This window comes from Epinephelus lanceolatus, chromosome 24, assembly GCF_041903045.1.
Source record: "Epinephelus lanceolatus isolate andai-2023 chromosome 24, ASM4190304v1, whole genome shotgun sequence".
NCBI lineage: Eukaryota > Metazoa > Chordata > Actinopteri > Perciformes > Serranidae > Epinephelus > Epinephelus lanceolatus.
The window spans coordinates 21,360,598-21,383,781 of NC_135757.1; the positions used below are offsets into that span (position 1 = coordinate 21,360,598).

Consider the following 23,184-nt stretch of genomic DNA (forward strand, 5'->3'; position numbering starts at 1 on the left):
AATAGATCAAAGTGCTTATTGAAAACTCCTGCATGCCTGGAATCCCCTTTTCCTCTCTCTTCTCCTCCAGATGGCCATTTAAATATTTACTTAAATTTATTTGCTTTACCATTAATGGTATAGTTTAATGTATAACCCGTGACTAAATCATGTCACAGCAAAAAAAGCAAATGTAGGACATTGTTTTATTGCAAATGCCACTGCAATGGGAGGTTCTGCATCATGAGAAAAGGGAACAAAGTTCGAGCCACACACTTCACCCACTTGATATCTGTGTTTGAATGCACCATGACAAAGATTTCTCACTTGTGGTGACTCTTTGCACAGTGTGAAATGAGAATATGCGTGGGTGAATGCTCGACTGTGTTAGGTACAAAGGGCAGTATTGTCACTTGTGGCAGAGTGTGGCCTCTGTAACACTACAAAGCCAAAAGCCAAAGGGTGGAGCAACAGTGTTTCTTCAGCAGATCTTTTTACTGTATGTGTAGGATTAGTTAAGACGAGAGTGCCGGTAAAAGGTTGGTGATTGCAGTAAGTGCACAGCTGTCTAATTCTTCCCAGCTTACAAAGGAACAGTTTCAAACGTGAGCCATGACGATCCATATTCATGGACAATCTGGGCTTATTATAGGCGTTTATCCACAAGGCTCACAGTCTGTTTTCTGTACAGCGATCTCTCAATGGGTTTAAGTGTTATCATTAAGCTGTTATCCCCTCACATTATCCCTGTTGTAGTTTGGAGCTGTCTGGGGCTGTGTGACCTCAGCTGGGTCCTCCCTTGTTCCTGGAGCAGATGTTAAAAAAGGGACTCCCCCTCCCCACCCCTAATACCTCAAACAACCTCCCCATTCTGGTTGCACACACACACACACACACACACACACACACACACACACTGTCCCACCGCACCTCCTCCCTTCACCCTGGCATCTAATTAGGCCTACAGCACAAAGACTCCCAGATGTCAGCGTCCTCCTGGCCTCCTTTGATTATATCCTTTCCACCCCACTGGCTGGCTTGCCGACTGGCTGGATGGCCGGCTGGGGGCCATGTGGACTATAGGCGTTGACGCGTGTCACTCCACGTAGGTCAACACCAAACCGGTTTAACATATTTCTAATTGCTTTTGGTGTAAATCACATGGAATCTGGAGGAAGGGAGGACAGTCCTGAGTGTGCTGCAGTTACAGTGACACCCTTAGATTGTCAAAGGCAAAGGAGCATTTAAATCTGTCAGCACTTTTGAATGTGGTCTAGCTTAAAGGGACAGTTCACCCCAAAATCAAAAGTACATGTTTTTCCTTTTACCTGTAGTGCTATTTGTCAGTCTAGACTGTTTTGCTGTGGGTGGCAGGGTGCTGGAGATATTGACCATATGTCTGTCTTCAATCCAATACTAGATGGCACTTGGCTTGTGGTGCTCAAAGTGCCAAAAAACTACGTTTGAAAATTCCACAAAAAATGTCTCTTTACAAAAGTCAAGACCTGGTTACTCCTGCCAACTGCATCACCTTGCAGAAGGAAGAGTGCATCTACTGCTAGCTCATCTAGCACCACTAAGCTAGCTAACATTACCACGGAAGTCATAAAGAGAACTGGATATAGTGTTGAAGGTGGGGCACCAGTCATTCCCATAAAAGTTACTCAGTGGCGCATGAAGCTTTAAAGGTTTGATTTCCTTGTTGTGGGCAGTTTCCTTCAGGAACTATTTTCTTTATACTGAACTACAACAGCCAAGTGTATCACTGCTCAGATGGAAGTGTGCACCTACTCATATGCAAGAGGCTTGCACTTGTGACAGCATGAGATATAAATGGTGACCTCCTCAGCTGAGCTGTAATATTCAGGCCCCCAGGAAGTGTGCCGGGCTTTGAAGCCAATTTTCATAGTGGCCGAACAGTGGAAGCGTGCATCTACTCATGGACGTGAGCCTCGTATGTGTGACAGCGCGAGATGTAAAGATTAATGGCATCCTTGCCTGAGTGTGCATCTACTCCTAGCTCACCTAGCACCATTGAGCTAGCTACCATTACCATGGATGTACAAAGAGAACTGGATACAGTGCTGGAGACGGGGCCCCAGTCATTCCCATAATAGTTGCTCAGTGGCGTATGACGCCAAATAAGTTCGACATCATGGGTATAAAATTACCTGTATCATCTGCTTCATCTGGCCCATACAGCATAATCACAACACACTTTCATAAGCCGAGCAGCTAACCTATGATTAGCACTCTGCTAACTTGAACAGGGATAAAATGATTTAATCATGCAACTCTTCTAGGCTTTCAAAATGTTATCAGACCAAATAAATTAAATCTCAATACTGAAACAAAATGAGTCATTTTGCTGCTCACAACAAGGTCTGTGGATTATCTTTAGTAACAGGGTCATGTTTTTTTTCTTTGAGTATTGGCATTTAATCCATTTGGTCTGATAATATTTTGAAAGTCTTGAAAAGCCACACGATTAAATAATTTCATCCCCATTCAAGTAAGTGGAGTGCTAAATCTGAATTTAGCTGCTCAGCTCGTGAGAGTGTGTGTAGTGCTCTGGCTGTATGGGCCCAACAAAGCAGAAAATTCTGGCAATTTTATATCCAGGAAGTCAAAATTTTTTGGCTTCATGCCCCCATGAGCACATTTTATGGGAATGACTGGGTCCCCTTCTTCAACGTTATATCCGCTTCTGTTTGTGCAGCTTTGTACAGCTAGCTCAGTGGTGCTAGGTGAGTTAGCAGTAGATGCACACTTCCCTCTGTGAGGTGAAACTGTGCACAGCTAGGTCTGTGGATTATTTTGAGTAACTGGGTCATGATTTCTTGAAAGAGACATTGTCAAGCCGAGTGCCATCTAGTTCCATTATGATAGAGAGAAGGCAGACATCTCTACAGCCGATATCACCAAAACAATCTAGACGGATAAACAGCACTACAGGTAAGAGGAAAAATATGTATGTTTTGACTTTGGAGTGAACTGTCCCTTTAATCTTAAAGTACAAGACAGAGTCACATTTTTTAAGGACACCCCGTGACAGCATGGGATTTCTCCAGGTACTCTGGCTTCCTCCCACAGTCCAAAGACATGCAGGTTAATTGGTTACCCTAAATTGTCCATAGGTGTGAATGTGAGTAAATGGTTGTCTGTCTCTATGTGTCAGCCCTGTGATAGTTTAGCGACCTGTCCAGGGTGTACCCTGCCTCTTGCCCAGTGGGATAGGCTCCAGCCCCCCCGTGACCCTCAAGAGGATAAGCGGTTACGGAAATGAATGAATGAATAAATAGTTAGTCACCAGACCAGTACTTGTTTAACCAGTGTGCCACTGCATATTTTAAGTAGCATGTGCCATGGCCAACAATCTTTCAGTGTTTCATTTCCTTTAAAAACTAACCAAGAAAATGAACAATGTGCAGACAGTCAACAAGTTTGTCAGATGAGAAAAATTGTCCATGGCACTGCTTTTTTTTTTTTACAGACATCAGCTTTCGACAGCCAATCTGATTTCCATGCTTCTATGAACACTGGTTCTGCCTGGTGAATACTAATGGATGAGATGTTGATTGCCATTTAAGATAGCCTGCTGAAGGAATACCATAAGTTCTAATAGAACTTAATGTTTAAAGGTCCAGTGTGTAGGAATATATTGACTGAATTGGAATATAAAAAGTATGTTTTCTTTAGTGTATAATCACCTGAAAATACGAACCTTTGTGTTTTTGTTACCTTAGACTGAGCTGTTTGTATCTACATAGGGAGCGGGTCCTTGTCTCCAGAGTCAGCTATGTTGCACTGTCATGTTTCTACAGTAGACCAGAACAGAAAAAACAAACACTGGCTCAAGATAGGGCCATTTGCATTTTTGCATTGGCCACCATAGTTAGCAGCCCCTCCATGACATGCCAAACAGCATCGGAGAAACAATGATTTTAATGTGAAACTGCTTTATCCAGTGTTTCTACCGGTTTAAATCACTGGGTCCATTTGTTTTGTAGAGCAACAGACCTCTGCAGATAATTCCGCTTCCGTTAAAATCCTCCTGAATTTGTATTTTAAGTCGCTGGTGAATTTTTCTGCATCAGTTTCAGGTGGCAAGTGACCAATCAAAATAATAACAGACAATACTGCAGTAACACTCTCAGGCATATTGTACTCAAATATTTATTCTCCTGTAGATCAGCGTGTCTTATTTCATGTTATCTTTGCTGAGTCAACACTGTGTATAAATTCAATCCACGGCCAAAGAATTTGTAAACAATAAAGTTTGTGTATATGGGGAATCTGCTGTGATTTTGTAAATAGTCACATACTCATACCTAAAATTATCCTCTAAATAAGCTTTAAATAATCATAAAGAATCCCAGAGTACAGATGCCTGCAGCATAAGGCATGTGCAGCACAAAACTGCATTTCAGATTTATTCAAATGAATAATTAGAGCCACGGTGTGGGAGATCATAACATTATTTCGAGTTGAGTTTTGGTTTTGAAGGACATGTGGAAGTGGGAAAGCAATTTGGCCTGTGTCTGTGCTTGCACTGGGTGGTTGGTGACCTGAAATCAGCCAGAGAGTTGTAGGGAGATGGTGTGATTTTATACCAGACTAGTTTACATGGTGGGTTATTGCCCAAATTACACTGGCTGTATTGAGATGTTTTAATAGTTTAATCTCACAACACTTACAAACAATACCAAGGCTTAAGGCTGTGCATGAAGCCAGGTCACTGGGAGACGTCGACACTGCTCTGCAGGGTGCTTGATTTAAGTGTGTTAACTGTGACACGGGGCGTTGATGAGGGATGGGCAGGGGCTCTTGTGGTCTGGCAGAACGACAACGCAACATGCTTTTCATGCAGAATTGATAGCATTCATTCATTCATTCATCTTCTAACCGCTTCATCCTCTTGAGGGTCGCGGGGGGGCTGCAGCCTATCCCAGCTGACATCGGGCGAGAGGCAGGGTACCAGACTATCGCAGGGCTGACACATAGAGACAAACAACCATTCATGCTCACATTCACACCTATGGACAATTTAGAGTTACCAATTAACCTAGTCCCCAATCTGCATGTCTTTGGACTGTGGGAGGAAGCCGGAGTGCCCAGAGAGAACCCACGCTGACACGGGGAGAACATGCAAACTCCACACGGAAGGGCTCCCACGCCCGGGATCGAACCGGCAACCCTCTTGCTGTGAGGCGACAGTGCTAACCACCACACCACCGTGCTGCCCAATTGATAGCATTGGCCAAATTTAAAAACTAAAATATTAAATTAGAAAAATAAAAAGAAAAGAAATGTCTCGCAAAACAGGGCACGTATCTAGTCAGAGGGCAAAAGGGCAGGTGCTTGGGCACCTCCTTGGGTCTATCTGTACCATACCTGTCAAGTTTTGGATTTGAAAATAAGGGAAATTTTCCGGTGCCCGCCGCGAGCCGTCCCACCACCTCAACCAAGCTCCAGTATCCCTTACATTTTAGACAGAGTTCAGTTTGGAGAGGCAGAGGAATTTTTTTTTTTTGTTTTTTTTAATTATATTATAATACGGGAGATTTACGGGAAAATACTAATACGGGAGGACAACGGGAAAGAGGGGTAAAATACGGTAGTTTCCCAGCCAAAATGGGAGACTTGACAGCTATGATCTGTGCATATGGCTGCCAAAGAGCATCAGAGAAACACTGATTTGCAATGTGAAACTGCTTTATTTAGGATTTTACCAGTTTTAATCAGTGGGTCTGTTTGTTTTGGAGAGGAAGAGATTCCTGCCGATAATTAAGCTCCTGGTAAAAATCTCCTGAACAATGAACACTGAAGGAATTTTAACTGGGGGAAGATTCAGCGGGTTGCAATATGCAGTCCTCACATCTAGTTGCCACTACACACTGCTCCTTTAAACTTACAGAAAATACTCCAGCACCAGTGAGCAGTGCAATCCAAACAAACCAAAGCAATGACACCACCAGCCGTGACAGTTTTACCCATTTGTGTAATGCTCTTTAAATGTCTCAGCTGAATGCATCGACTAACAAGACACAGATTGTCTCTGGCTGTGACTAGCTGGGTGTTTTATGGTTTCAGCACAGAGTAACTGGTAACAACTTCCCTTTTTAATGAAATCAGTGTCTTAACTGCCAACTATTGCAGCTTTATTCATTTTGTGATCTCACATGCTTAAGCTTTTTGGAGCTTAAGGGCAACTGACAGCAAAAAGACTAAACATCATTGGTTTCATTTAACTGTCAGAAGCGGGAGTTTGCTTGGCTTTTATCTGAATACGCCTGATATCTGGCTTCTAATGTGTTTGCTTAAGCTTTATCACATTCGATCCATCCACTACCTCATGCCTCACACTTTCAGTACCCTAAGGAAAAGGGTGTCTGTGTTTTCTACGTCGGGTCCGGGCAATCAGGCACACAGCTATAATCCATTCTAATCATTTACTCTCAATTTCCTATAACCCCCCCTCTATCTCTGCATCCAAGGGAGGCCACAGGCTCTACTTCCTCTTCTAATCTCCAGCGGAAAGGGACCAAACTGAAATGCAATCTAAACATAGACCAGAGAATTTCATCTGATGCAATACACTTGCACAATTAGTCATTACAAAGGCAGACTGGGAGACAGGCAGGAGTCTGATGTTTCTGTGTCATTAAAGACAGAGCATTTCACATCCTCTTCGCTGATTAGGCCACTTCCTTACACACTGCATAACCCAGGGGGATTCAGAAATGGGGCATAAGGAGACAGTATCATGTTAAGGAATCTAACATCAGTTCTGGATGAAAACGTAGTGGCTGATCCGACGTTTGCGCTGGCCTTGTGTCGATACGTTTTGACTCCCCAGATTGGCAGTGGATGGAGCACGTCATGTTGATGTGTGGGGATGTTTGACAAGTGCAGTCACGCTGCTGAAGCTTCAGACAGGGTGTAACAGATATAGCCTGCAGCAGATGCAAAAGGCACTTTGAGACACTGTTTGAGAGTGTGGTTGCATAAGTAGGTTTGTGAGGCAAGTAAACACAACTGACCTGAAAAAAATGGGATAGAATACAATTCAGCCTCATTCTGAACCTAGTGGCCAACAGTGACACTGAGCAGGCATGTGGTTATCGCACCAGTGGATCTTACGCTGAGGATGATTTTTGGGTGGTATTTGTTTGTAACCATAGTGTTTACTGTGGAAAATACCTGAAAATACCTCATCTTAAAATAATAACTGTCCTTTCAAGGTTCACTGTCCTTTGACAACCAGTGTTGAGGTAGTTACTTAGACAAAGGAATAAATTAAACTCTTAAAAACTGGAATCTAATTACTTAAATAAATATCCATCCATCCATCCATTCATTTTCTAACCGCTTATCCTCTTGAGGGTCGCGGGGGGGGGGGGCTGGAGCCTATCCCAGCTGACATTGGGCGAGAGGCAGGGTACACCCTGGACAGGTGGCCAGACTATTGCGGGGCTGACATGTAGAGACAGACAACCATTTATACTCACATTCACACCTACGGACAATTTAGAGTCACCAATTAACCTAGACCCCAATCTGCATGTCTTTGGACTGTGGGAGGAAGCCGGAGTACCCGGAGAAAACCCATGCTGACACGGGGAGAACATGCAAACTTACTTATACAAACATATAAAGGGCAAGAGTAGGGTTGGGATCCGGATCCGGTTCTTTTTTGGAATCCGGTCCATCACATTTGGCGTAACGGTTCCTGCTAACGGTTCCTAGATTGTAAAAAAAAAAACCAAAAAACGTCACTCACATTTCTGTCCGAACCCAACCGAGCCCGACAAAAAACAGAAAACGTCACTCGCATTTTTGTCCGAACCCGACCGAGCCTGACATTATCTAATCACTAAAGCACTGAGTTTGTGTCACACAGTTGGTCATGGTTACAGGCTATTTAAAAGGCCGGGCGTGGTGGGTGCTCAGCAGAGAGGGAGACCTCCGTGTTTGAGGCGGGAGCGGGCGACGGGAGTGGGTGACGGGAGGTCTGACGCTTCCAGCGAGGGGAGAGGGAGAAATATAACAAAATAAGATAAAATAGGAGACACCTGTCTCCCTCTTTTATTTAATTTTCAGCGTTTAATAAAGGCGGAGGCGGGCGGCTGGAGGTCCGCTTCCAGCGAGGGGAGCGGTAGAAACAAACAGCCAATGTGTCTGTGTGTGTTATGTTCAGGTGTTGTCACGTAAATAACAGTGCCCAAGCATGAATGCATTTAAGTATTTTTCATTACATTGTTGTGGTTAATTTTAATAGTGTAGAAATCAGAGAATCACTTTTTGTTGTTATATATTCTCAGGGAGATGATACAAGCTCTAAATCTGAAATACACACCACACACAAATGTTTATTTTCATCTAATTGTACTGTGCAACAGTTGGAATAAAGTTTTTGTATTTGTATGATTGAATTTGTGTTTATTATATACTTGTTTAAGTATAGCAAGTATAATGAATATAATGTAGGAATCGGTAAGAGGAATCAGTAAGGAATCGGACCGTTAAGAAGGAATCGGTAAGGAATCGGAATCGTTAAAATCCTAACGAGTCCCAACCCTAGGCAAGAGCTAACAGCAGTATATGTTAAAGTTAATGAAGGAGTACTACACTGTCAAGTATTTGGATTAACTTCCTGGACTTTGCTTGATTCATATCGTGTACTTTTTAGATGAAATGTATAGTATAATGCCTGGCAGCATGCTCCAAAGAAATAGGGGTCACATTTCAGCGATTGACTACTAGGTCCAGTGTTAAAGCCGACTACTATCCAGGGGTGTCTCTAGGATTTGAGGACACTTGGGGGTCCAAGGGGAATTTTCTTTTTATGAACAAGCTCGATTTTTATTTATTATTTATTTTTAAACTTTCAAGATAAATTAAGAATTGTTATGTTAAAAATATTAGTAGTTGTTAATATTTACTATTGAGTAGAAACAGAAAACTTTACAACTGCTATCATTAAAAAAATATTGACTAGAGTTGGAAAAACAGTTAAATGTATGCATTTACGTTAACAGTGGTGGAATATAACTAAGTACATTATTCAAGAAAGCCCAGTTCAGACCAAAGATCTCCAGTGAGATGAAATCGTTTTAGAACATTGCAGAGAAAGGTTAGACCGGTGTGAACTGGCCGGTCTGAGCTCGACTCAAGCTTGCTGATGGTGTCACCTGCAATTAGCTGGTCAGATCTGCAGAGCTGGTTTTAGAACATAAAGCACATCACCTGTTTCTATAGCCAAAGGGCTTCTAGTGAAATCCCTTGGTCAAGTCAAAATGAGCCCAGACAGTGTGTTCTCTTACTGAGGCAGGTGCTCTATACCTGCTGAGCTCTCTGTTTCCATCCTCATGGTGTGCTGTGTCAAAAGGTGGGTCGCTGTATGTGCTCACGCCCAACCCACACACACATTCTCATTGGCTGATTAATTGGCACTGGTGATTTATATTGTGGTGTATTTATTATGAATACAGTCCATCTGATGCTCATTTTGTGTTTTTCACTGTTTCATCACTACTACAAATGCAGCTGTAGCCAGTATCTCACTATCACTGTCCTTATTCATTATTTAAGAAGCTACAAATTACAGTATATTCAGCCACAAAAAAATCTTGAAAAACTGCAAATCAGAACGGAAGTACAGAGAGTTGTTGCATAGAGATGATACACCGTCTCATCTTGTTACACTGGTGTGAACCCACAGGTTTTTAGAACATTGCAGAATGGCGCATTGCAAGAACTTGCCTGTTTCAACTCAGCTCATCATGAATCTTTGGTCTGAACTGGGCATGAAAGCTGACTGACAGATTAGATCGGGGCGTTTTTCTATTATCAGGCCTGTTCTTATTTTTGAAAACATTAATATAGCTTATATATTTAGATCTCGGGCAATTTATTTAATATTTGTGGCTGAAGCCTCGGCCAGGCCTAGCAATGCCACTGTGGCTGACAAACAGCAGGGCAAGAACAAGCAAAATTGCTATTTTATAATCTTGACCTGTGGTGTTGACCTACAGTGTAAGTTCAGCTTGATTATAGTGATTACAGTTTTAGCAAGACCATAGTAGCAAGAAAACAGCCACATCAAAATTATATCGACGCCATTTAGAATGTTTTTCGGTACGATTTGTGTTGTCATATTGTCAATAGCCAACATTAGATGTTATTTTAACCGTCTAAAGAAGTTCAGCATTAAGCCTCATCTCTTTAATTGCAAGGAGCTGTCTCGAGCGGTTGAAAGCCACGCCAGTGTTTACTCTTGCTTCTTTTTATATCACTTCCTTTTTTATTGCTGCCGAACATGTTTTTTTACCAGGAGCTGTTGGTTGGGATGGTGATAAAGGTCACCAGCAAAGAGCCTTAGCTCTGTTTTCTATGATAAAAAGTTATGTGTTTTAAAGCTTATTAGTGCGGGCCTTTGTGTTGGCTGTGCCACTAACTGGGGCTTGTGGCTCTACTTTTTCGTCCTCTCATGTTGGACTGAGGGCATACTGGACCCTACAGTGACTCACTATAGCCTCTTGAGGCACAAGTGGTATTAGAAGACAGGACAAGACAGCCCCGGCCAATGTTATTAATGTTACCTGAAACTAAACTAAAAACTAGGTGTGAGAAAACATTTAAGTTAACTGAAATTTAAAAAATAGACTATTACTTAAAGCAGCTGTGCGGAATTTTTTACCATTTATAAAACTGTCCCTAGTTCGTATCACCCCCCCCCCTTGAAGATCCGCATATTTATTTGAACCCAACAGCGACAAAAAAGCCTTTCTCTATATGGCTATTTAGCGTAGCCTTGGTCGGGTCGGACACAGTGGAAGTCAGCAAACTAGAATACGGCACTGGGAGGCGGAAGTAAGTCTGCACGCCCGCAGCGGCCCGCAGCGGCCCGCAGCCATTAAACCACAGAAGAAGAAGGAGCCGTGTTTACGAGTAGGATTTATGAAACAGGCTAAATGACATGTAGTAGGGAGTAGTGATGACAAATTGCACACTCTTGTACAGTAGGTGGTGGTATGCACCTGGAAGTTGTTTGCGATCCGCCAATAAATTGAGAGAAGAAGAAGAGCCGTGTTTACAAAGAGTGTTCTTTGAGTAAGCGGTACGCAACGAGCATTGCTGAACACATAACAGTTTTACCAGATGTATCTATAAAGACTTGGTTGTACTTTCGATGTCATGGCGGATAAAGAAGAAGCACCATCTTAAAGAAAAAGAACAGAAGAACAGAAGAAGGCTAAACCGGACAGTGATAGGGCTCGAGCCCAAACGAGTGTAAACGTCAGTCGGACATTCACCAAGTGGAGAGAGCTAAGAGATTTGAAAGGTTTTAAAACTGATCCCGAGTTGGCCCTTTTCCGAATTGAAAGGTATGTAATTTTTGTTTTTATTTAGAAAATATACCGCAACTTGTTAGATGTTGTTTAACTTCAATATATGACGACATGGAAGTTATAAGCAAGCTAAATGTAACGTTAGCTGATGTGAACCGCTTTTGTCTAGTAACCTGATCTGTGACTGTGACCATGAACACAAATATACAGCTGGCAGTTGTCCTGAGTTTATAAGAAATTCAGAGCTACACCAGAACATTTATGATTTTCCTCTTGCTCTCCAAAACAAATGCATGCGGTAATTGCCGTTGCAGTCGAGATTTTACGAATGAAGCTGAAGGCTGCAGTCAGAATTTTACGACACGAGGCTGTGGGTGTCATACCACTTCGACCAAAAGGGGCGCTATAATCAAAGAAAATGGAAAGTTCCACACAGCTGCTTTTTGTGTTGAAACAATGCCATGGCTCTGCATACGCTGTAACCTATGCCTTAACTTGGCATGCACCTCTCCAGAAATGTAACTACACATTGCGCACATTTTTTTAAGATGAAATTTTTTTTCCTCTTTATACGGATGAGAAACAAGAAATTGTAGACACAAAAAAAGCCTCCACAAAATCACATTTGAAGTCTTGTGTGTGATTTATCCTGGCTTCATTTGAATAGGGGAACTCTGCGCTAGTTGCTAGGCTAATTTATACAATGTGAAATGCCATAGGCTTGTGCTAATAACGTTAGCATGTTGGAAAATGTATTTAGTATAACACAGTTGTTTTGTTGGTGAACCTTGTGAGTTGTAATGGAGCCGAATTTTGTAACGTTACCTTTTGTGAAATGTTGCTGTTGTCCCTGGCTTCATAGTAGAGGAAAATTATACAATGTAAAATGCCATAGGCTTGTGCTAAAAACATTAGCATGTTGTATTTGTGGGGAAAATGTGTCCAGATAAAGACAAGTGTTTTGTCTGAATTCTGCGACGTGAAGCTGATTTGTGTACTTGTGTTTGAAATTGTCTCTATTAAGCCATGTTTAATGTGTGTTTAATGTGTGTTTTGAATCAACTAAACTTTACAGCACTTCACAGAAACCCCACCACCAACCAGTGAATCTAACTGCAGAGTGACACAGACACACCATCCCACATGTATAAATGCTCACAATGGCGTAGGCCACATGTGTAGGCTACAGCATAGGCTCTGCATCAGGCTGATGCATGAGTATAAATCCTCCTTTACTCTTCACTTAGATAAAAATAAATCTTGCCCCCGGCAAATGCCCCACATATTGTAACAAACAAAATCTAAAACTAAAATTAAAACTAATAAATATTAATATAAAATGAGCAAACCCACTGTGGAAACTAACTGAAACTAAACTGGACTAGAAAAAAAAAAACTTAAAATATACCTAAATAAAAGTGACACTAGCATTAGCTCGTTAGCATGCTCATTTCAGTAGATATCTCTGCAATGCAATACATGCATCTTTGACATAATGTAATTAAAATATTTGACAATGTTAGTTAATTTTTTCATTGTTCTAAATTAGAACTCTGGCTTTATCTTACACATTGTACCTTTAACATATAGGTGGAATCTTTATCTTCTTTATGTAGGACACATCTTGGATTTATCCACGCATAACTGCACTCAGTACTACAGGTTGTGTTTTACAGACAGGGTCTGTGACCCTAAAGCGTCCATCAGCTGACCTTTGACCCCATCCTCACCACTGAGGAAATGGTGTGCTTACTCTGTGCACCACCGCAGTGACTCTAAAGCCCAGGCTCTTTGTAAAGGAGTAGTATGCGTGAAGTGAAGTGTTTATCTTCTGCTGCGGCCTCAGTCAGACCAGGTCGGACTGGTTCCCAGCACTGTTTGGAGAGGCCTAGAAAAACAAAAGGGCTGAAGCTTGGGGTTTGGGGTTGGGTTGGAGGGCGGGATGCATGGGTGACGCTGAGAGCAAGCAGTAAGATCCAGCTGGAGCCTTGTGATCCCAGAGTCCTGTCAGGCCCAAGGAGAGGTTTGCACTTCCGCTGCTGTAAGGCTTGAATTTATAGAGATGGCAATAGCAGTTAGTTCAAAGAGAAAGACTGTAACTGTGTCTGAAAGTGCTGCCTCTGCTGCTTTTCACTTGGACTCTGATCTTCCTTGAAAGGTGAAAGCCCCTCTCTAACAGCTGAAACGTGACCCACCGGACGTGAGGTGTTCCTTGTTGACTTTCTCCCTCTGTCCTCTCACTCCTCCCCTTTTCCCTCCCTCCAGGGCTTCCCAGGTGTGTGGATCGCTGCGGGGCCGAGGGAACATGAACAGACACCTGGAGAGGAGAGAGCAGTTAAAGAGATTGTCTCTTGACAGCGGCCTGCCGGTGAGTCAATCCTCACACACACCTAACACACGCTCTGTCAGAATGGTCACTTAGTCAGGAAGCAGACATTGTGGAATGGCCTCATTTTGTCTTGATGATCTGTTGCTGCACTTAGGACGTCATCCCCAGAAGGAAATTCTTGCTTATACTTAACTTATACTTAGCTTGGCAGAGAATTTCAGGTAAACACACATTTCTTTAGATTTAACCAATGGCCACAACTGTAGAACCTGTCACTATTTTTGTTTATGATGTTGTCTTTGGAACCATGCTGTCATTGCTGCTGATTGTTTGGACTGCACTTCCCACTAAGCATTTGTTTGGCGCTCTTTATTCTCTTTATACAGTGGGAAGATGCTTTACTTTCTTTTTTCTGGCAAATGAGATCCATTTAAACCAAGTGTTTAGAATTGAGAGACAATGATGAGTCAGTGATGATCAGAATGTAGTAGATTACTTTTGTATTCTATCAATCAGACAAGAAAATTAACATTTATGAAAACCAGCACAGTGTCCAGAATAGACAGAGTGCTTGGCCTCAGGCCTGCTTGCAACTTTTCTCAAGACCTGCCCATCCAAACAATTTCACACTTGAAACTTTGCTACCTTAGGACTGGGAACAAAGCGTTTATTATTAAAGTTACAATGTAATATATCCGGTCTCTCTTTCTTCATCTATTCCTGAAAGTACTGCAGTGAGCAACAGAGAGTGAGAGATCCCCTCTCAATACACCTCACAGTGTGTATTTCTCGTGGTGGTAATGTACTGCTAATTAGGGAAGTCATGTGAACTAATATGTTGGTACCAGGTTGATGCCAAAGTTTTGAAAGCATGACAGTATTTGTTTTTGTTTTCTCCAGTATGGTATTCTTCTGTACTTGACAGGACAGCATATATGCATACAAGTGTTCTGGTCTGCCATTAAGTTTTTTTCCAGAAGCCTGTGTAGTTTATGAATTCTTTGTAATGTGAGTGCTGCGTATTTACGCTATGCTTCGAATGCCAGCAGCATGATGAGGTGCTGAGTGTCCCCAGTGATGGCAGAGTCTGCAGCCAAAATTGGGCCAGCTGATTTGGCCTGAATCAATTATGCTGAGTCACAGCTGAATCAGGCAACCAGACACATTGGTTTCATGTACACATGGCCTATATCACAGATTTGTTACGTTCCACCATTTTTAAAATGTCTTTGTTGTCTGCAACAGTCATCTTAAACTAAGCTACAATATCTACAGTGGTACTACTTTGTTTTGTGCACAAATATGGACAAAATGTATGAGCCTCCGTCCATGTCCATATACAAATCTATGTTGAGTACAAGTGCTGAACAATAACAGCAAAGGAGGAAAAATATGCTTCCTCGCCTCCCCAAAAATCTCATGAACCCACAACGTCTAGTATTTTGTGTTGGAGGGGGATCATCAGGGATTAATAATACAATTTATATTACATTTAAGAGTGTATGTTTAAGTACATGAGATGTATTGTTTGTTTGTTTTTTTGCCATGGTATCAACTTTGGTATCAAGATTCATGAAATGTATCTGGTATTGTTATCAACTACCAAATTTATGCTTTTGTGATATGCTTACTACAAGTAAATATGTGCCTTTGATATTGAGAGCTTGCACTTGGCACTGCACTTCCCTGGGTCCTCAGCAATACACCCGGCAAGCGTGAAGTTGATAGGATGAACGGATGTCAAGAAAATTTAAGGACAGACAGACAGACAGACAGAGACTCCTTCCATTTTAGTTTAGAGATTCAAGCATTAACACTAAAACAAAAGTGCACACAAACACACACACTCCCCCACACACGTCCACGTGTCAAGCAGCAGCAGAGAGAAAAAACAACCTCCCATGCCTGTTTGTGAAACACGCTGTGGCCACCGGTGACTGACAAGCTTATCTCTCTACCCCGCGCCACTCTCGCGAATCACAGGAGTGGAAACTTGTTTTGGCTCAGGGTTAACTGAAGGTGAATCTGCTCACAAGTAGCCTCTTTGGAATGTCAAGTGCGGACATATAGTGGCTGCTGTGATGTGTCTGCATGATGGTGAAGGAGCTTAATTCCCCCTCGGTGCATACAGTGTGCAGTCACTGCACAGGAAATAATACATCAAGAGTCTTAAAATAGAATTCTGGTATAGGAAATGCTGAAGCCATTTAGGACACATTTGTTGCAGATGAAATAGCTAACACACTTCGAGTGCAGTCTCTCAGTGTAACTAATCAGAAAAAAAGACTGTACACTGTATACACTATAAACCATGAGGCAAAATACAGTTATATGCTGCATTTTGTTGTTTATGGTGCAATTTGTTGTGAATGTTACTGACTGTGGGGCTTTAATGAAGCTGAAAGATGTCAACAGACTTTATTGACTTGACCTGACTTTATGACCTGTTAACCCACTGCTGACAGGCAACTGACCCTCAGTGATTAAAGGAAACCCTGCGCTGCCCTGATGAACAGATTTCATATAGATCCTTTTAGATATCTGTTTATCTATCCATTATGTTTGTGTCTGTTTTCATCCAACTGTCCATGGTCACTGGATCTCCAATTGCATTCTAGGAGATGTAGGAAATCCCTGACTAGATTGATGTAACATAGGCTATGTTCATCTTACAAGCCATTGTGGCTCAGATCTGATTTTTTCAGAGTAGTGTCAACACAGAATTTTTTTTTTCTATGCGATAGTGGCCAAATTGATGTTTGGTCCTACAACTAAAACAAATCCAATCACAGTAACCTGGTCTCACTCCGAGGTCTTCGAAATCCAGCACTTGGTCGGTGACTTCTGACACCAGACACTGTCGTAAAAAGCTGTCCTTTCACGTCAGCATGATACGCGGCCAGTCAGCGTTATACTGTCGTCAGTCAGTCGTTTAACTGTGCCTGGCAGCATCAGGGGGAAAGGTGGCAGGACAACTATTAAAGTTAAGTCCATGACCAAACGTCGATATGTGACGAGGTCGGAGTGAGAATTTGTTGATCACTGACCATGCAACCGCTGTAAGAACAGTCATATTGTAACTCATGAGTGTTCTTCCCATACATCCATGGTATTTACCAGAATTCCCATGGTCATGGAAAGCCTGGAAAAGCCAAAAGCCAGGCCTTGAAAGATCATGGAATTAGTAAAATCATTGAAAGTTTTGAAAAAGTCATGGAATTTTGTTTTGTGTAATGAAATTATTATAGTAATCTGCCATTGGAAACCTTCCACATAATGTAACCTAACAGCACATTTATTTTCTGTAGCTGTAGATCTTAAGGAGCATTTAATCATATGTTTTAGCACAAGATGGCTATTCTGCAGAGGGCTATTTTTGATTATTTGGTACTTTAACTTTGCAGCATTGCCAATAAAAGCAAACATATTTGTCCACGCACTATTAAATTCTCTATTTTCCCCTGAGACTTTTCCCTTTTCGGATTTGCAATCCACAGCTAACTAGCTAGGAAGACTCTGGTTGATTAAATGAAATGAAACATTATGTTATGTGTATAGGCTATGCATTTTTACAGTTGGAGACTGTAAGAATCACTTCAGGCCTACAACAAGAAATGAACACTAAAATGTAAAAAAAAAAAAAGGTCATTCATTTCTATATAATTTTCTGTCGAAGAGAGCCACATGTGACTCTGGAGCCACAGGTTGCCAACCCCTGCCGTGGACATACATTGTGACTGAGACGTCTGAAAATTAGTGTCACAACCCCCCTTGAAATGACTCTACACTTTCAGGATTTGATCCATTCAGTCTGGAAGAGATACACAACTAAATCATTTTAACCCCATTCAAGTTAGCAGATGGCTAAACTGGAGGTTAGCTGGATGGCTACACTTGGACACCACAGCAAAGGTCTCTATACATCCATGGACTTCAGCGGCACATTATTTGGTAAATGAGAGCTTGCATTGCTATGTCTTTAATTTTTTCCCCCAAACGCTTGCTCACAAATGTGATGTTTTTTTGTTGTTGTTCCAACACACATTTGTGTGATGTTACTGGTTGCATTTGAGGCATTTCACAGCAGAGACACTGATGTCGGATGTTGGTCATTTCAGACATGATTGTGAACAGTCTAGGCAGAAAGATTGGATCTGGAAAAAGAAATCCGATTTGAGCATTAAGCCCAGTAATGTGAACGTAGCTATAGATACACCAAGAAACTAAATTTTTAATATCAAAAAACACAAAATAACTTCTGTGATCCAGAGAACATCAAAAATTGATGTTCTTGATGTTGACAAACCTCTGACTGTCAAACATTTCCTAAAAACTGTGAGAGTGAATCTAGAAGAAACACCAGAGCAATTGAGGCGAGACACTGGCGAGATAATTTATAATTTATCCACAGCGGTTTGTGAATGTGTAATTTCCTGTTACACAGTGGACCTGCTTTTGTGCAGTTTCTTATCCAACGACTGTGTGATTCATAAAGACTTTCCCGAACGCTATCACTGTCATTACTGGTTGTTAGTTGATATGGGATTTACTGTGGCTTTAATTGCTTTAATTGGATACACGGCAACCTGATTTACTGTGAGGGAAATGAAAGTAGGTCATATTTGTGATATGGGTTTATGATTCAACATGCTCACATTTGTCCACTCGACTATCCATGCATGCATTTTTTCCCTTTTTTCCCTTCTTTTCGCCTTCCTCCTCTCTTGTACACTCATTTGACTTTCTCATGTTTGTCCTCCTTTAACTCTCACTCTCTCTCCTCTTGCGACCTTACTCAAGTCTGTCTCTTTGTCTTACTTTATCGTTTTCTTCTTTTTGTCTCCACTCTTTCCTCCCTCAGTAACTTATTCTCACTCGGGGCAGCGGGAGCATAAGGGTGCCGGGTTGTTTTAATAGTGGGACATGAGGAAGCCTGGAGCATTTTGGTAAAGGTCCAGCATAGATCTGGTGGCAGTGTGCAGATTTGATTCCATGGCATGAGCAACCATGAAGAGTGCATGCTGCTTTTGTGATTGGTAGGAGCAAATTTAAAGTTGAAGAACAAGTTTGTTACCAGTGTTTTTCAACCTAGACCCTATTTTCTGATGTTTTTGTGTCTTCGTGACAAATGGGAACAACAATTTTGTGAAACTAGCTTAAGTGAGACAGCTGCAGTCTGCAGCCGCAAAACAGGCCGCAATGTAGACACTTGGCGGATGTACATCCACTAAAGGTGCTTGTTTTTGCCACTGAAAGGCTCAGAATGTTATTCTAAGTGTCTGACAACATCATGTAAAGGATCCCTACAGAGATAGACCTTTTTGTTAAAGAGTAAGATCCTTTTTGTTTAACCAAAAACAGCCCTGAAATTGCCACCTTCAAACCCACCAGAATTTAAATAAAAAAATATTTTTGTCATTGTTAAACAGACTTAATTCGAAGTCAACAGAAACAAAATAAAACTTGCAAAAGCCATCTTGGTTCGTTTTTCCACTGTTCCAACAATCACTCTGGTTTGCTTGAAATAAACCCTTAATTCACCCAATTAGATGTGAAAATATCCTGGCTCAATACACGCTAAAATTAATGTTTATTTAAATGGAGTCTGGTGGGTTTGGTGATGACAATTTTGGGACTGTTTTTTGTTAAACAAAAAGGAACTAATTCTTTATAGAAAAGTCTGTCTCTGTAGGGATCCTTTCTCTGAAATCACCATCACCAGCGCACCCCACTTTCCATACATATCCAAAGCCAGGTCACATGGCCAGCAGGCTGAGCTCCAGACGTCCCTGTCCCTAGTGATGCTTTCCAGCTTTCCAGGGTCTGCCCTCGGGCCCCTTACCATTGGGATGTGCCCAGAACACCTCTAACAGTAGACACCTTGGAGGTATCCTGATCAGATGCCCGAACCACCTCAACTGATCCTTTTTGATGCGAAGGAGCTACTCCGAGCTCCCTCCGGATGTCCGAGCTCCTTACCCTATCTCTAAGGCTGAGCCCAGCCACCCTTCAGAGTAAACTCATTTTGGCCCTATGTATTCACAACCTTATTCTTCGGTCACTACCCAAAGCTCATGACCATAGGTGAGGGTTGGAACGTAGATGGACCATTAAGTCGAAAGCTTTGCCTTCTAGCTCAGCTTCCTCCTTACCACGACAATCCATCTCACACTCCATTCTACCCTCACTCGTGAACAAGTCCCCGAGATACTTGATTTCCCTTGCTTGGGGCAGTAAACCCACCAGACTCCATTTAAATAAACAGTAGTTTTATTATCGTAAAACACACTTTATTCAAAGGATGTTTATTCAATTAAAATTCACAAAAAACATCTTGGTTCATCATTCCACTGTTCCAACAATCACCAACTCTGGTTTGGTTCAAATAAACCCTTAATTTATCCAGTTAGATGTGAAAATATGCTGGCTCTATACATGCTGGTGGGTTTGGCGATGGCGATTTTGAGGCTGTTTTTGATTGAACAAAAAGGAACTTACTCTTTAAAAAAAAGGTCTATCTCTGTAGGGATCCGTTACATAATGTTGTCAGACACTTATAATAACAATTAGAGCCTGTCAGTGGCAAAAACAAGTAAAGTGACGGTGCAAACATGCCCTGAGTGGTTACATTGCAGCCTGTATAGCTGTTTCACTGTTATTCCCATTAGCCCCTTAAACACAAAAATATGGAGAAATAGGGTCCAGGTTGAAAAATATCAAACTTGCCCTATATACATATATGTAAAGACATATGTCTTTCTTGGTGTTAGTAAAGGCATGAAATATCACTTGTAATGGTAATGGTAGATTCTCTACACATCATAAAAGAGAGATTTCCTGTCATAACATTTTAATTGAAACCATTTTGTTTGATTTAAAGAAGCATTTATTCATGCTGAATCAATGACACAGACATTATCATCTCACTCAGTGTGGATGTGATTTATTTATTGTGGATGCTTTGAAGTTACTTATATCTAAAGACATGAAAACTGTGTATTTACTGGTTATTGTCAGCACTATATGAGCCTTTGTTCAGCGAGCAGTTTGGGGCCATGGAGTTTGTCTCTAAACTCAAACCTGGTTCTTTATTCTTCCAGTGCTGATAGGGGACTTGATGTCTCTGGCCCTCGTGGTCCTGCTGGCCCTGTTAGCCCTGGCACAGATAAACCTACTAAGTCCTGTAAACACTCCTTTTCCTGGGAGGATATGAGCCGCTGATACATTTATTTTTTCAGGCATCTGAGAAAACACAAGAAACTGTCTCTGACATTCCGTCAGACGCCAGGCATGTTCTGCCCCCCCCCGCCCCACCCTCGTGTCACCTGCGAACCAGTTTCGACCAGTCCCCCAATATTAACATAACGCAGAGGCTCATCTGCTAACACTGCACTTTACATAACTGGAGTGTACGACCTGGGCAGATGACCCAATGTGAGCCAACGTTTTGACAGAGTGCTGCTCACTCTGTTTTGTCACAAGCTTGTGGTAGATTACACTCATGTTTCGCACAGAAAATGTTTGGCTTTGCTGCTTTCACAAGGCATTCCACATGTTTCATGGGCTGTTAGGATGATGAACAAGAGAAATTGTCCACCGGGGACACCCCTGACAGATTTTCACTTCACACTAGCACACAAAGCTCAAGACAAAATACCATATGTCAGCCGAGGAGCAGGTAAAATATTTATGTCTGCTCTTCTTTGGATGGGTTTCATAGACTGGCTTCATGCAAAGCTTCTATCAATCGTCTATGGGTAATTTGGTGAACATAGGGCTTGAATGTCAGTCAGGACTGCTACCTCACACATGCATAATGCATTGAGTCGGCATATGTTTCCTAAATGTATGCAGGCGAGGTTTGGGGGAATTTTCCTGAGTGTGTTTGCGCCAAAGCTGCTTAAAGCTTCAGGGTTCATTCGAATAAGTAATTGACTTTGTGTTTGTGTATAGGTTTGTGTGTTCGATGTGTGGCCTTACACATTTGTAAATGAATTGGACCCTTAGTCAGCGTTCTCAGCATCTTATTGATGCGTTTTATTATCATACTCGGCTCCCATCTAATCTGTATCAGGTTATATAGCTCAGGGATGGCCCAGAGTTGCAGCACATACAGCAGCACTCGGGAGTAACTGGGGCAGCATTTGCATTACATAACAGCTGTGTTGCTGGGTTGATTTTGTGCCTCTATTTATTTTTATCATTTGATGCCTGCCTGCGGATGAGACTCTCTTCGTCATGCAGGGACGCGCACGGTGAGCCCGATGGCCGTGGATGGTTTGTGAGCTGTTGCTAGCTGCTGCCAGCCAGCTTTAACTAGGTCATGGCAGAAGCTCTGTCAGAGGTCTATACTATACAGTAGAGGCTATTACAGAGGTTTGATACAACATTTCTACTGAGGTAAACATTTAAAACATCAGGACTGAGGAGGGTAATCTGCCAAAGCAGGGATAGAGGCTAATAGTTTTTGCCTTTTTGGCTACCAAACTTCTAAATTTGGTGTTGAAAGTACATTTTAGTTGGCTGAGTTGCCAAAAGATAGGCACAAACTTATGTAAAATCAATACAGAAAAGGCAACCTGACACAGCCTCACTTAACTGCGACACTTTAATAAATGAAAAGACATAAACAGAATGAAAACTAATAACTATTTTATTTGAATTTAAAAGTTTTTCACCCCTTTTCATGTCTCTCCCTTCCCTGCCTCTGCCCCACTTCTCTTCCTATCCCTCCCAGCCTTGTGCCTGAGTCAGTCATGTCTGCAATAAAAAAATTACAAGAAGCAGTAGAAAACCTATAATACATACTTCCAAATTTTTCAGTCTCATTCCCAACTTTTTAAAAACCACCACTTTGTCAGTGATTTCAGCGTCAGACAGACACAGATGCAAAAAGCCACCTTTTAGTGTGGTATGTAACAACAATGTGGGAGATCGACGTGACAGAAGGGGTGGTGGTTGGGTCCAACAATCCCTGGACTTTTGCTCAGGAGCCCACTCTTCGCTTCTCGTGTGAATGTAAATATGCCCACAGCCCTCATTTATAAAATTCAAACTGACGTGAGAAAATGATAAAAAAAAAAAAAAAAAAAATGTAAACGTCTTTGACAAAAATGCATTTTTCTCAGCTTTATGTCCCCACCATCCTGACCCTGATGCCATATCCAACATGTTGACAGTTGAGTGCCTGGGGCATTTTAAACTCGATATAATCAAATTCTCACAAGTGACTTAAGAAAACTTAGTAGCCATATGGGGCCACTGACAGAGAATATTTGGTGGCCACTTACCTGGTCAGGCAAGTGAGTTGCTAGATTTAGCTTGACCTGATTTAACTTGCCCTAAAAGAGTCTGATGGTTTCACTTATTCAACTGAAAAATACATTTAGCCTACATATAGCCAACATCTTTTAGTGAGTGCTTTGATTAGTAGGAATGCAGAGAAAAGAACATGCTTGAAGCTCTGCCTATTTTTTCACCTATATGCAGCTGGCCTGACTGACAGATTGTTGTTATTGGAAA

General features: G+C 41.7%; 1 protein-coding gene across 3 annotated transcripts in view; it reads left to right on the forward strand.

Annotated features, from left to right (window-relative positions):
- Window positions 1-23,184, forward strand: part of LOC117250035 (nck-associated protein 5-like) — a 253,092-nt gene that overhangs the window by 17,088 nt on the left and 212,820 nt on the right. For all 3 annotated transcript variants that reach the window (XM_078165590.1, XM_078165589.1, XM_033615986.2), the window contains exon 2: window positions 13,599-13,701. In XM_078165590.1, the coding sequence (XP_078021716.1) occupies window positions 13,599-13,701 (103 nt within the window). The remainder of the gene's footprint in view (window positions 1-13,598; window positions 13,702-23,184) is intronic.